Source organism: Macrobrachium rosenbergii, chromosome 11 (assembly GCF_040412425.1).
Source record: "Macrobrachium rosenbergii isolate ZJJX-2024 chromosome 11, ASM4041242v1, whole genome shotgun sequence".
Lineage (NCBI taxonomy): Eukaryota > Metazoa > Arthropoda > Malacostraca > Decapoda > Palaemonidae > Macrobrachium > Macrobrachium rosenbergii.
This window is the reverse complement of record NC_089751.1, coordinates 28,762,539-28,777,582: the sequence shown is the minus strand read 5'-3', so window position 1 is coordinate 28,777,582 and position 15,044 is coordinate 28,762,539. Positions and strand designations below refer to the sequence as shown.

Sequence of the window (15,044 nt, the reverse complement as noted above, 5' to 3'; positions counted from 1 at the left end):
CTGTACAAAGATTGTTGTTGTCTGCTTGGTTTTGTGTTTTGTTTGATGTAATAAGTAAAAAAAATGTTCTACAAGTAACTTAACAAAGTAACTATAGTACTGTACATAGCTATAGTTTCTAACTTGTGTGGCAGCTTAAATTCAAAATTCGTGGTAGCACTTCGATTGTTCAGTGTAGGTGACCAGTCCTGCCCACTAATGGGAATACTAGGAACGATTTACCAGACAACCCCATTCTGTTTCTGCCATGCTTGATGTAAACATCGAGTACTTGCAGCAGCTTTGTTTATTATTTTCTGGTTGTATAACTGGATTTCGGTAAGTATTACTGCTTTTTTTTGAGTAGCCTTCAACCTGAAAGCTTTCAGGATCAGTTTTGTCTTGTTTTGGTATTTTTAAGTTGATTCAAGTTTATTCATTTTTTTGCTATTGTAGCAAATTTGCAATCAAGATTAAACATCTGCTTATCACACTTTCCTTTGCAAAACTGAAAAAGTGTAAGGGCAGGAATGTACTGTAGTAGGAGAGAAATTGTGCTTAATATTTTGGTTGCGATGAGCTTTAGAAAGAAGGTTTTCTCAACAGCCAAGAACCGTGCTCCTGTACCTGCTTCGGCAGTACACATACTTAAATCGGAACGATACGGAGATGAGTAGCATGGCCCCTGCGCAAGGGTGACAGGCAAATCCTGAAGCTTTCATTTTTTTTTAACACCAACCTGGCTTCCAGCTCACCTGGTGTCAGCTACAACCTGGTGCCAGCTTACCTGGCATCAACTACAACCTGGTGCCAGCTCATACTACAAGCGCCCACCAACTCCCAAGCTTCTAGCTTGCCTGGCGCCCAGCTTGCCTGGTGCCAGCCCAAGCATCCAGTGCCCAGCACCAGCTCTCGCATCCATTTTTTTCCTCCTACTACTATCCCTCAAATTTTTTACCCACTGGCTCCTGTACCTAGCTGTAAAATAGGGTCTTTGGTGCTCAAAGGACTTTGTTACTTATGAGAAATCTAGAAAATATTCAAGTGGTGGCTATAAAATAGGGTCTTTGGTGCTTAGAGTACTTTGTTACTTATCAGAAGTCTAGAAAATATTCAAGTGTTGGCTGTAAAATAGGGTCTTTGGTGCTCAATGCACTTTGTTACTTTTCAGAAATCTAGAAAATATTCAAGTGTTGGCTGTAAAATAGGGTCTTTGGTACTCAAAGGACTTTGATACTTATCAGAAATCTAGAAAATATTCAAGTGCTGGCTGTAAAATGGGGTCTTTGGTGCTCAAAGGACTTGTTACTTACCAGAAATCTAGAAAATAGTCAAGTGTTGGCTGTAAAGTAGGGTCTTTGGTGCTTAAAGGACTTGTTACTTATCAGAAATCTGGAAAATATTCAAGTGTTGGCTATAAAATAGGGTCTTTGGTGCTCAAAGTACTTTGTTACTTATCAGAAATCTAGAAAGTATTCAAGTGTTGGCTGTAAAATAAGGTCTTTGGTGCTCAATGCACTTTGTTACTTTTCAGAAATCTAGAATATATTCAAGTGCAGGCTGTAAAATGGGTCTTTTGTGCTCAAAGGACTTGTTACTTATCCTAAATCTGGAAAATAGGGTCTTTGGTGCTCAAAGTACTTTGTTACTATCAGAAATCTAGAAAATATTCAAGTGCTGGCTGTAAAATAGGGTCTTTGGTGCTCAAAGTACTTTGTTACTTATCAGAAATCTAGAAAATATTCAAGTGCAGGCTGTAAAATAGGGTTTTTGGTGCTCAGAGTACTTTGGTACTTATCAGAAATCTAGAAAATATTCAAGTGTTGGCTATAAAATAGGTTCTTTGGTGCTCAAAGGACTTGTTACTTATCAGAAATCTAGAAAATATTCAATTGTTGGCTATAAAATAGGGTCTTTGGTGCTCAAAGTACTTTGTTACTTATGAGAAATCTAGAAAATATTCAAGTGCAAAATATAATGTAGGGTCTTCGTTACTTATCAGAAAGCCATACCCATGAGTATCTGTTAGTTGAAGTGTTACTGTACTGTATTAGTTTTTATTGCAAATTTGATGACTTAAGGAGAACTTGTTATTATTTTAATGCAATTTAAGGATACTCTGAATTTTGTACAAAGCTTGCCATGTTAATATGATAATAATGCATCTTGCTCAATATTAAACATATATTATTTCAGTGTTTAAACATAATGAAAGTTTACGGCAAGCACTGAAGAGTGTGTTATCTGAGGTTTTATTATGATGGAATCTGCATATTTCAAGACACTGTTGGCATGTGGAAGGTCCAGATTGTAAGTGTTACTTTTATATACAGGCAGTCCCCGGTTAACGGCGGGCTCGGTTAACAGCGATTTGGTTTTATGGGGCTTGTCTAGCGACGAAAATCGCCGATTTCCGCTTATCGGCGCTGATAATTGGGTATTGGCGCCGATATATACCTAACAGAGGTGCCGATAACCAAAAATCAGCGCTTTTCGGCGCCGATAACCCCCGAAAATCGGCGATTTAGCGGCGATTTTCGGTTATCTTCACACCCTCAGAAACAGAACCCCGCCGATAACCAGGGACTGCCTGTAAGTGGTTTACCAAGTATTTACATACAGTAGCTACAAGCTTCCTACCATGGCAGTCTAAAAATTCAAATTTCACAGTGGCGCTATCATCGCTTGTGTAAGTGACAGGTACAACTCAGCAAAGAGCTTCAATTCTTTTTCTGCTGGCTCCTGATCAATATCTGTGGTTTTGTGAAGTCTTTTCGTCATTTTTTGGATATACAGGCAGTCCCCGGTTATCGGCGATCTGGTTTTACAGTGCTTGCCTAGCGACGAAAATCAGTAATTTTCGGCACTGAAAATCACCGATTTCCGCTTATCGGCACCAATAATTGGGTATTGGCACCGATGCATACCTAACAGAGGTGCCAGTAACCAAAAATTTGCAATTTTCGGCACTTTTCGGCACTGATAAGCACTGAAAATCGCAGAAAAAGCCGCCCAAAAATCTGTGATTTTCGGTAACTGGCGATTTTTGGTTATTGTCATGCTGTCAGAACGGAACCCCCACCGATAACCAGGGACTGCCTATACTGTATATTTGTTCCAGTCTCTTTGGTGAAGTATTCAGATTTTGTGTTTTGGTTGTGCTGAATGTTTTTGTTATTAGTTATATTGTTAGCTGTGATTAACTTTATACTAATTATTCAGGATGTCAGACTCTAGTTCTTCTAGTGTTCGGTATTGCTCCGAAGGATGTAAGACTGGGGTAGTTAAGATCGCTTATGGCTCTCACACTGTGTTAAATGTAGGGGGCAGGAGTGTAATAGACCTTAGTCATTCCAAATGTCAGGATTGAGATGATCAAAGGTGGCAAGTGTTGAAATCTCACTTAGTTAAGTTAGATAGGGATAGAAAGAGGAAGGCAGCCCTTTGAGCCAAAAATAGGCTAGTTTGGAATCTATTCCTTCTTCTGCGGTAGAAGATTTCGCTATTTCTTCTCCTCAAATCCCTGCCATGTCTCCCATCGTCAGCCTTCCTACTTCTTTGCCTCATACTCGTTTACCAGGTTCTTGTGCTTCCAGTCTTGACGCCATTGCCAGCCCCGAATCCAGGTTTGACCAGAAATTTGAGTTCTTAGCCAACACGGTTATGGAGTTGGGTGTTTCTTTTAAAGCTTTTGTGGAGAAATCTTTCAGTGTTCCCAGTGTCAGTGCAAGTGCAGTGCAAGGTGACAGTGTTGTGCATGTTGAGGAGGTGGCTGCTGGTCCCACGAGCCCTCCTAGATGAAGGCCCCTGTCCCACTCCCCCACACCGGGGAGAAGATATACCCGAGGTCCAAGGAAGGCTGGTGGGGTTTGCCCATGGGTAGTCGCCCCCTCTACCGAGCCTGTTGCCTGTTCCCAGGCATCAGCAGAGTACTAATGGAAAGGCGTCTCGGGTAGTGCAGTGCGTATGTCGTCAGACTCAGATGGTTCCTCTCCTGACAGGAAGTGTTGGCAGCACCGACTTGTCACCTCTCAGCCTCTGAAGAGGCACTCCACTGTAGCAGACAGTTCTCCTCCCGTCAAGAGGTATAAGGAAACAAGTGTTAGCCCTCAACCCTCCTTCAGCTTTGCTGTTCCACCTCCACCCGTCTCTTCAGTGTGTCCCCACCAGTGTTCTTGGGACAGTTCGAAGTCTTTTGGGGTTCTTGAGCGCCCAGTTTTAGTGCTGAAGCATTCAGACCTTTCGCGTAAGTGCCCGTTGCCCTCTTCTCATCGTTTCCTCACTCCCAAGCGCCCTTCTCCATCCAGGCACTTGCGTGTTTCGGCTCCACAGTCTACTGCACCAACCTGCTCAGCACCAACTTTGGTTCGCTCTGCACCAGCTGTGGAGCGCCTGGCACTAACCTCTTCTCTTCCACACACTTTGACCCAGGGAGACTCCGCTTTAGCCCCACTTCATCGTCAGCTTGGGGATCTTACGGGTTATTTGAGGAAGAAATCTTCAACCTCCAAGAGTAAGGACACTTCTTTGTCGCCAATTTCGTCTGATAGGCGTATTCAAGTTTGCTAAAGTTCTTTTTAGTAAACTTTCCAGATTTCTTTGAGTCTACTTCTCTGGATTCGCCTGCTTCTATATTCCTTATGAGGAAACGAGCTTTGGATAGCTCCTGTCTCCCCAAGTTAGTTCTATCCTCCTCCTTGAAGAAAGTCCTTCGAGAGGTGGATGAGTGGTTAGCCACAAAGAGGGAGCAAGGTAAAGCTACCTTTGCCTTCCCTCCTTTGAAGCTTTTAAAGAAATACTACTTTTACACCACTAAAGAGGCTCCTTCCTTAGGAGTTTCTGCCTCCTCCCAAGGGGAATTCTCCAGTTTGCTTGATGTGACACGTCGTGCGGTGTTCTCCTCAGCTAAGATCATATTTTCCTTGCCCGATCTTGACCACCTCGTCAGGAATCTTTTTAAAGTCCTGGAGATCTTTAGATTCCTTAACTGGACTGTAGGAGCATTGGTGAGAAAGATCGAGGGCTGCCCTGGTCTTGCTGTTGACTGGTTGGGTGTATTATCCTGCGCTGACAAAGTAGTCAAGGATGGTTCCTCTGAACTCGCCTCCTTTTTCTCGATGGGGATTTTAAAGAAATGGGAGCTGTGGTGCTCTTATGCCACAGAGGGAGTGACCATAACTCAGAAGTCGAACTCAGAAGTCGGCATTCTTGTTCTCTCCCTTAGACAAGACCCATTTCTTCCCTCAGGGCACAGTTAAGGAAGACTTGTTGTCTGCAGTGCAGAAGAAATATACGACGGATCTCTTAGCACAGTCCGCCAAATGCCCAAAGGAAACTTTTGTGGAGGGAGATTGAGACCCCGGACTAGACCTCAAACCAACCTTTGTCCCCCATCGAGGTACATCAAGAAATTGACCTTCAAGCCCGCTGCCAAGAAGTGAGATTTTTGTTCTTCGTGCCCCTGCTGGACCCAAGCTGCACCTCTTCTGTAAGGAATGGAGCCGCAGAGGGGCAGAACCTTGGGTTGTCCAAGTACTGAAGAGAGGCTACTCCATTCTTTTCAAAGAGAGGCCTCCTTTGTCCAAGTCACCGATCACCTTGATGGCTTACTTGGCAGGGTCCAAGAACTTTTTGGTTCTTTTTCAAGAGGTCGAGTTCCGTATTCGAAAAGGGGCAGTAGAAGAGGTTATGGACAAAATGGTGGAGGGTTTCTACAACCGACTCTTCGTAGTCCCCAAGTCATCAGGGGGCTGGAGACCCGTTATGGACGTAAGCGCCCTGAACTTGTTCATGGTGAAAACAAAGTTTCACAAGGAGACGAATCGCTCAGTCATGTCCTCTCTCCATCAGGGCAACTGGATGGTCACCCTGGACATGCAGGACGTGTACTTCCACGTTCCAATCCACCCAAACTCCAGAAAATTTCTGAGGTTCGCCTTTCCGGGCAAAGTTCTCCAATTTTGGGCCCTTTGCTTTGGTCTGTTCACGGCCCCACAGGTCTTCACTTGGATCCTGAGTTTAAGGGAAGACTGAGGGCACATTGTACCTGGAGTACCTACCAGATTTTAGCAGTTGGGGTGTGGGTTTTTATTCTAGCGTAGGTGACAACATTGTCTTTATTCTGGTCTTTGCGCAGGGCAAGGGCATCCTTTTTTAATCTTTGTCAACCATCGGTGAACTTCCATGGTTGCAAAGTACCCATTGCCGTGGAGGCAATTCTGGCAATACTACCATGTCCTCTACAGGTTAAGATGAGTACCGACCAGAGGAAGCACCTGCCTGCAGTAGCGCTCTTGCCAGGTAAGGAACAACAAGCATTATACTAATGCTAGCAACTTTTCTATTTCAAAGTCATTACTGTACTTTCTTAATGTTTTGGAGTAGATCATGTCCATGTTACCCACCTCCTTTCAATGTGGAATCAGGTATGTAATTACAGTACTTGGTAAGTCACTTATATAAAAATGACATTTTTATGATAAAAAGAAGTTTTACAGGTATTCCCTGGTTATCGGTGGGGGTTCTGTTTTGAGGGTGTGATGATAACCGAAAATCGCCTCTAATTGAAAATCAGAGATTTTCGGTGATTTTTGGGGCTTATCGCTGCTGAAAAGCACCGATTTTCGGTTATTGGTGCCTCTGTTAGGTATGTATTGGTGCCAATACCCAGTTATCAGCACCAGTAAGTGGAAATCGGCAATTTTCGGCGCCGAAAATTTCAGATTTTCGTCGCTAGATAAGCTCGCTCGAGTCCTCGCTCCTCTAGCAAATGACTTCATTTACAGTAATAGGCATTAACGTCACTCTATATCTGGACAACCTGCCTCTTCGATCCCTTTCAAGGAAAAGTACACTAAGTATTTGTACATCTCCTCTCTCAGGAATTGGGAATTATCATTTACCGTCAGAAGTTCCAGTTGGCTCTGTCGTAAATTCCTATATTTGGGGATGAGTTGCAACTCTCAGACTTTTCGGGTTTTTCCGTCTGCCAAGAGAATCGTCAGCTGCCTTCAAACGGTCGACAAGTTTGTAGCCCGTTTGTCTTGCTTGGCCCATTAGTGGATGAGCCTACTGGGAACTGTGTCATCCATCAAGACGTTCATCAGGTTAGGCAAACTTCTCATGAGAGTTTTGCAATTCTTCCTCTAGGCCAACTGGGACAGGGAAACACAGCCGGACACCTACACGTTTCCCATAAACCCAGTAATCAAGTCGAACCGGCATGGTGGCGGTCTGAACATAGATTTTCGAAAGGAAAACCCTTCATCCTCTGAGCCCAGACTTAGACTTCTATTCAGGCTCCTCGGCTCTAGGTTGAGTCCTCTTGGGCTATGCCTTTCCGCCCTTCAACATATCAGGGAAGTGCTGAACAAATCATGGACTCATTGCAACGTTACAATGATTCTCATAGCCCCATTCTGACCCATGAAAGAATGGTTACAGGACCTGCTACGGTTGTGGGTGGACTTTCCGAGACTCCTTCCCCTAAAAGCCGTGTCTACTCAGACAACCTCACTATGAGAGATGCCAAAGGGTTGTCCGTTCTCGTCCCGACAGGCTTCAGACTGTCCAAGAGATTGTCAGAGCATGAGAGTTTTCAAGACGCGCTGCAGAGGCTATTGCAAGATGAAGGCATTGATTTCCTAGTCGCGTATTCCAGGCTAAGTGGGCGATTTTCCAAAGCTGGTGTCTCAGACTCAATGTCTCTTCTTCTAAGACGTCTGTGACCCAAATTGTGGAATTCCTTCTTTATCCAAGGAGATCTAGGAATCTCTTGTCCTCCACCATCAAGTGGTATCGAGCTGTGTTTAGTTCAGTGTTTAAACACAGGGGGTCCTGACTCTTGCAGCAATCCCAACCTTATCGACCTCATCAAGTCTTTAGATGTGCCTAAGCAAGAAAGGAAGATCCGGATTGCTTCTTTACCCTTGGATTTGTAGCCAAGAATGAGGATCTTTCCAAGCCCTGGCCCCATTCTTTCTCCATTAAGATCTTAACAGATTCCTTGGTTCTGAGGAAGAAGAGAGTTCTTTGTCCTGCTAGGACCGAGAAGATCAGAGGACCATCCAGTAACCCCTGGTACTCTGTCAAGAACCTGTCTCACCCTCTGACTAAGAACGCATTTCTGTATCCTTCTCCTTCAGAGTCTTAATTTCTGAGTTGCGCACTCAGATTCAGGAGGCCATTTTGCCCACTTTTACAGTGAAAACTCATGACGTCAGGACAGTCTTTACATTATTAGCTTTCAGGCACATACGTCACTCACTCCCATTCTGCAGTCGGCCTACCTGAAGTGCGAACCAATCTTCGCGTCTTACTATTTTAAAGAGGTTGGAATAGTGTTTGAAAATTGCAGTACCCTGGGGCCATTTTCAGTGGCTGGCATGGTACTGGAGGAGGAAGCATGGGAATCTCTCTTTTCTCCTATCTCTTTGCCTTAAAGTAGGGTGTCAGATTTTGAGGATCCAGGGGGTACAGTGTACCTGGAGTGTCCACCAGTCTCAGTGAATGGGTTGGGGTGTTTTCAGTGTAGGTGAAAGCATTGTCTGGTTGTTTTTATTGTGGTACTGCGCCCAGGGCAAGGGCACTTACTGATGCTTTGCTAGCCATTGGACATATCTTTTGCTGCAGAGCTCCCACCTAAGTAGAGGTGCTCCACGGCTTGTACTGCCACGCCACTACAGGTTAAGATGAGCACCAACCAGAGGCAATAATTACCTGCAGTAGCTCTCTTACCAAATAAGGTAACAACAATCATCATTGTCTTCAGTGCTAGCAACTTTTCTATTTCAAAGTCATTACCATAACCTAATGTTTTGGAGTAGAATATGTCCATGCATCCCACCTCCTGTCAGTGTGGATTCAATTGTGTAATCACTTGGGAAGTTACTTATATGAAAATGTTACTTTCATGATAAAATTAAGTTTCATATATACTTATCAAGTAATTACGGATTGGAGCCCTCCCTCCTCCCCTCTCGGACATAAGGGCGCAAACAGTCATTTCCAGTACTCCCATTAGTGGGCAGGACTTGTCACCTACACTAAACTATCAAAGTGCTGCCGCGATTCTTAAAATAAGGCTGCCGCGCTTGTTAGAATTATAGCTAAGTAATTACTTATTAAGTATACTGTATATGAAACTTAATTTTTTCATGAAAATAACATTTTTCCAGTGATTACATTTTCAAGAAGTTGCAGTATATTAAATATGATCTAATATACTATAGAATTAAGAATGATAACTCACTGGTCTGGTTAATAATAATGTAATAATGATAATGTATATAATAATAATGTTGCAGAAGTGACCTTGTACAATGTACACAACAGAAGCTTCCTTCATTATTAACACACTTTGAAACATCATTTATTGCATTTCTGAAGCAGGCCTATGCCCTTTATGCTTTGCTAAAGTCCTTAAATGCTTCTCTGAAGCATCATTTTGTGCTCTATACATCATTGAAGCTTTTCTGTACACAGTACATGCTTCCATGCATCAGGACCCATTTTGTACACCTTACTAGATGAATCTTGTTCAAACTACATGCTTTTCTGAAAGCTTGTATACACTGTAAATTATTCAGGTACTTTTGTTGTTTAATCTCCACACAGTTACATACTTTATGTATCCCAAACACCACTTGCAGCTCCTCTTTTCCTTTATCCTCTTTAAGGACTGATTTGTTTGTGGTTCTTCTGTTGGCCTCTTTATCTTATAACTTATCTGTAGAACACTTAGTTTTTTCATACTTCTTTTGCATGAGTGCATCATCTCTGGCATATGTTCTTATGTACAGTACTTTTGGCCATCAGTGTCATTCTAACCTGCTCCCTACTACTGTATCTCAATCTCTGAAAGCAGGACAGATAGATGGGCAAAGTCTCCGTTTGTGGAGCATTGACTTAAAACACACGAATTACCTTATTTCTGAAGGCCATATTTCCCCCCACTATCCATGGTTTTAGATCTTTTGGTCCTTTATGTACTGCCTTTTGTACACAGTAAGGAGTTTTCTTGTTAGCATCTTGCAACCCCATACTTTGCTGTTGCTGTTAAAACAAGGGGGTATCGAAAGCAATGTTCTTAACATGGCTTTGTTGGATTGAAGAGTGTTGTATGTTTAGTTTCAGGCTAGTTTTCCAAAGACATAATTGCAAGCTCTAGGCCACATTGCAAATTCCATCTGACTCTGCTTGACACTTCTTTGTGAAAAGCATTCATGCACTCTTATGTAAGGTGCTTGAGATCCTGTTTCACATAAGTAACTGTGTATGTAATTTTCTGTAGTTTTCTGGGACACACTTCTGGTAATTGCTCTGCCACTTGCATATCAACTTTTACTCTGCTCAACCATGTAAGCTACTCAAATGCTTCATGTAAAGAGGCATATCATCCAACTTCACCCTCCTTCATGCTCTTAAGATTAATCAGAATTATATTCAAGGTTGTATATGTGTCATTTAAAGATCAATTCTGATAGGTTAAGGACTAAAATAGGAGTGGGTAAAAGGAACAAAATTCTAGTTAATTTAGGTTTGACTAAACACTTTGGGACCGCATTATTAGTCAGTTCTAGAAGTTCTTCTCTGAAACCCCCACCAAACTGTAATATGCAGTAATATTGCTCAAATTTATATTAGTAAAGAAAGGTTAAGAAAATTTAGATGTGTTAAGGTTTTTAACTTTATACACAAAAGTATATATTGTACAGAGCAGTTTAGCAATATCTTCTAGAATGGATATTGAAAATTATGTCAAATCTCATGAAAAGCTCCATACTGAATCATGAACATCATCTTTAAAGTACTTCAGTGTGACTACCAGTTGTTCACTGTAATGAAATTATGCTAAAGGTTTATAAAGAGAAAAATTTCTTTCTAAGTTGAATGAAATTAATTCCCATCACAATTTATATTCAGATATTTATCATAAAGGTATAAACTACTGTCTTCACACTATTACACATCTGGGCAGTATCTCCAATTCCCATTTTTGTTGATAAAACTCAGCTTCAAGTACTAACATTACAATGTGATATCATAAATAGGTTACTATTACATTTTTCTACTACACAAGGAAAAACTGATTTTATAAATGCCATTACACATAATTAAAGTTGAATATTTTCATTGGTTAAAGTTCTTCCCTCCACATGTCTTACAGTTTCAAATTGGTTTTCATTACCCATATACAGTATATACAAAATGGAAAACACACAAAACCAAAAGATGAGCACATTGTCTAAGATGTCTTTTCAAATGAAAGGACTTCCTCAAATGTCTACGATACCCTTCCCCACATGGAACAGGAATTATAACCTTTAAATATAATGTCACTTGAAAGGAGCAAAATCATCCCATTTCACAAAAAAAATCTATGTATACCCAGATCCCAATTACTCATCTACTACTGGTGGGTGCAGCAATAATAAAAAAAAACAGTGGGTGTTTACAAGTATATATGTACAAATATAAAGAGGCATACTGTAGCAAGAACCAGTAATCACACTGCTTTTTTCTTTCTTGTTCAGTTGGGTTAAATGTGATTTGATTAATTGAGACCATACCTTCTTTCAAGTTCTGTCATTTGCTGCCAAAATGTTAATGGTTGACATCCTTGGTTGATGTTCATATTGATAGGGTATTGTTCTTGAACATTTGTAGTTTAACTTACAGATTGGTTACGAAACAGTTTATTATATGACAATTTTTTAATTAATTTGTATCTTTCATAGCTAACAAACCTGCAGTCTTTACATAAGGATAAATTCTAGCTCCTCCTGGAAACTGCTAAAAATCATCTAAAATTCTAGAACAGGGAATTAGTGGCAACAGGGTTTGGCCAATGGGATGAGAGGGGAGGCATCTGCCGAAATTTTTTACATATAAATTGGTCCAGTCGGACCTCCCTATAAAAGCTACTGAACAAGTTTGGGCGAACACAGGTTTGATAAATTTTCCAGGTAAGATTGTTATGCTTTGAAAACTAATCACTTTTCATAGCACTATACTCTCAAAACAAAGCTCAGGGTATTATAAAGTTCCAAATCTCAGCAGAAACTGCAATGAAAAAAGAATTGTGAAGAAAATTATACAAGTCAAGTTAAAGTAAGAGTAAAAAAGCAAACAGCTATGAAAAACTAACTGGAAGGGTGGAACTTCTGACAAGGAAACATGTTAAAGACTGTAAGTTCCTTAGCAGCATTTAAAATCAATGAAATTACCAACATTCTCAACAACTTAAATCTTTTCTCTTTTTGCAAACCACTAGCAAAGGACAACATAGTCTGAATTCCAGCTATTAGCATAATGATTTCTTCAAACCCCAGACAGAACTTACCCATTTTTTCCTGTTTCTTCACATTTCATTGTTTACAAACTAAAAATTCCATCAACATATCACTGTTTCCCTGTGTTATCTTTTATATCAGACCAATTTCTTTCTTCTCATTTGGCTTTTTTTCCCCATAACAAATTCTTCCTCTTTCTACATATGAATTTTATGCATATACTGTACTGTATAAGAGTATTTAATGTACGTGTACACCTCCAGCTTTTATGTTACAAATTGCATAAATACACAGTAAAAGAATTTCACAGTAATGTAGACATACTGTTGATTTCTCACTGAATACAGTGCAAACCTGGAACATGAGACACAAGCATTCGGAAGTAAAAGTAAATTTCATTATGAAATCCAGCTTTTATGCAGTAAAAGCCAAGAGCATTTGCTGAAAGTTTATGAAAAAACACCCTAGAACTGATTTTCTGTTATAAGTAAGCAGTAATACTACTCAGAAATGTTTACCTTGCTCAGAGGTTAGGTATTAATTTATTTATGATAATATATTTTGTTTTGTAATGGAAATCTTTTGATCTCACCAAAAACAGGCTATTCCAGAAAAATTACATCATTACATTAAGCTTTTATTAGCTGGGCAAAAGAATTGCCAAACATTTTATTTTGTGGTTGATTACAAAAATGATCTGTATTTTACTGAAATTTCATTGTGTAACCGAAGATCCTTGACAATACCAAGGTTTATAAAGTGATGATAAATGACCATATCCAGGCCTATTTTAAGTGAAATTATAGTTTAAACAATAGCATTCATTATGCCACCTTGGACTGAGAAATTGGGTTAATCTAGTGGAATTTTTTTATTGCAAAAATTATCTATGTTACATACAACTATCTGGGAATGCATTTCATCACTCATTTCATAGTTAACAATGTAGAGACAGTACAAAACCCGGAATGATTATTCTGTAGTATACAGCAGTATTTCTGAATCTCATCACAAACCACACAAAAATATACTAGCAACGATACATATAAATGACCTGATGGAGACAGGCACCACATTCACAGAACTGCACAACTTGAACCATCTGATTCCTTGCAATAACACTGAATTTAAAGCCAAGACAACAAATGTCAACTAAGGAATATAAATTAAGGTTAACGTTCACACTTTTTTTCAGGTTTTACCAACTGCTTTACTGTTTTATCCATGTCTAGCAAAAGCACCTTGGAATACTTCATTCAAAAGTTATTCAAGACCTACTGTTCTACTGTACCATTACTATGCAACACAGTATCTAAAGCATTCCTGGAGACTGAAAATCACAGCCACTTTGGCTCCAGGTAAGAAAACATCCCTGATTATAAATAAAGAACTTGTCTGATAACCTAATTACTTTATGGACCCCTATAAAACACACTACCTCAATACATTTGTATTCTTCAAAATATAGGCGCACATACAGTGCTAAACGTACATTCTTTCAAACTACAGTGATAACAAAATATTCTAAATCAAATTAGTTATGTTTTTCTTTCCTTTCAAACACCCAGAAAGATTAAAACAAAAACTACTCAAAACTGAAAATTCATTAACCAAACATACCACTTCCTACTGTTTGCTTTCACTAAACTTTCAATATATTGTAACAAATATAATAAATGTTTGCAGACACAACATTAATAATTAATATACGGATCAATACTCAAATCACGGATCAAAATTTATACATAAAAGTAAATTACACCACCATAGGCATCAACACACAAGGCACACTTTACCTATTGTGCAACACAGCAGTTCCTAAACATTCAGAGCTATACAAAACTTACACACATGCAACTTCAAGCAATCACACTGCATGTCATGTTAAACTCTTCATAACTTAATACAGAAAATCTTTAAATAATTTTTACAAGACATTCCTGTTAGTATTTCATAAACAAATTACATTTAAAGTTACGACTCTGGGGGAATACTGGGGATACTCTTTGCTGAATCAGCTTTTGATCCTTGTTTCGAGTCCTTTACGTCACCAGCTTTTTTTATGGCTTCAGATTTTCCCTTCATTTTTGCATCACTTTGTGTGTGTGCTGGAGCTGAGGTGCTTTCTGATATCAAAGGCTTTTTTGCTGGTTTCTCAGAAACTGATTTCATGCTTACTGATTTCTTTGCAATGCTGCCATTCAAAGATTTTTGCTGAGATAAAACAGCTACTTCACCTGGGTTCTTTATAGCTTTTTTGTCTGTTGCAGCCACTTTGTCTCCTCCTGGATCTTTATGCAATGCTGCTGCTACTAAAGCACTACCTTCAACCTTTTCATTTTCCTCCACGGTGTGTCTTTTGGTTGTTGGTGGTGGAGAGTCCTCATTTTTAACATCTGCTTTCACAGGTTCTCCTGGAATGACATTACTCTGTGCTCTCTCAGGTGCAGCAAAGAAATACAACTGAAACACAAAGGTCTGGTGTTAGACAGTTAGTGCTTATACATCCATTGCACAAGTACAGTATAAGAAAAAAACACAAAGTAACATTTCTCTTTCAATGGGCTATCTATAATAGACAAAACAATTGCTATAACAATTTTTACTATTACAGAGACCAAATGCTCTGCCTTATTCACAAGAGTAAAATATGTGATGTGAGTCACATTTTTAAAAATAACAAGGGAAAGAAAGAGAGAGAGAGAGAGTAAGCTCTATTCTTCAATAAACAGGGGGACAGGGAGAGAAAGAATTCTTGAGCCATGAGGTTAA

The 15,044-nt window shown here is 39.9% G+C and overlaps 1 protein-coding gene and 1 non-coding gene across 3 annotated transcripts in view; one reads left to right on the top strand and one right to left on the bottom strand.

Annotated features, from left to right (window-relative positions):
- The first annotated feature begins 602 nt into the window (after positions 1-602).
- Positions 603-708, top strand: LOC136843595 (U6 spliceosomal RNA). The gene has a single exon (XR_010854602.1). It is a non-coding gene; the product is annotated as a U6 spliceosomal RNA (small nuclear RNA).
- A 9,944-nt stretch (positions 709-10,652) lies between these two features.
- The window catches only part of LOC136843274 (protein YIPF1-like), a 95,056-nt gene continuing 90,664 nt past the window's right edge, over positions 10,653-15,044 (bottom strand). For both annotated transcript variants that reach the window (XM_067111450.1, XM_067111449.1), the window contains one exon: positions 10,653-14,735. In XM_067111450.1, coding sequence (XP_066967551.1) covers positions 14,247-14,735 — 489 coding nt within the window. In that variant the 3' untranslated portion in view covers positions 10,653-14,246. The remainder of the gene's footprint in view (positions 14,736-15,044) is intronic.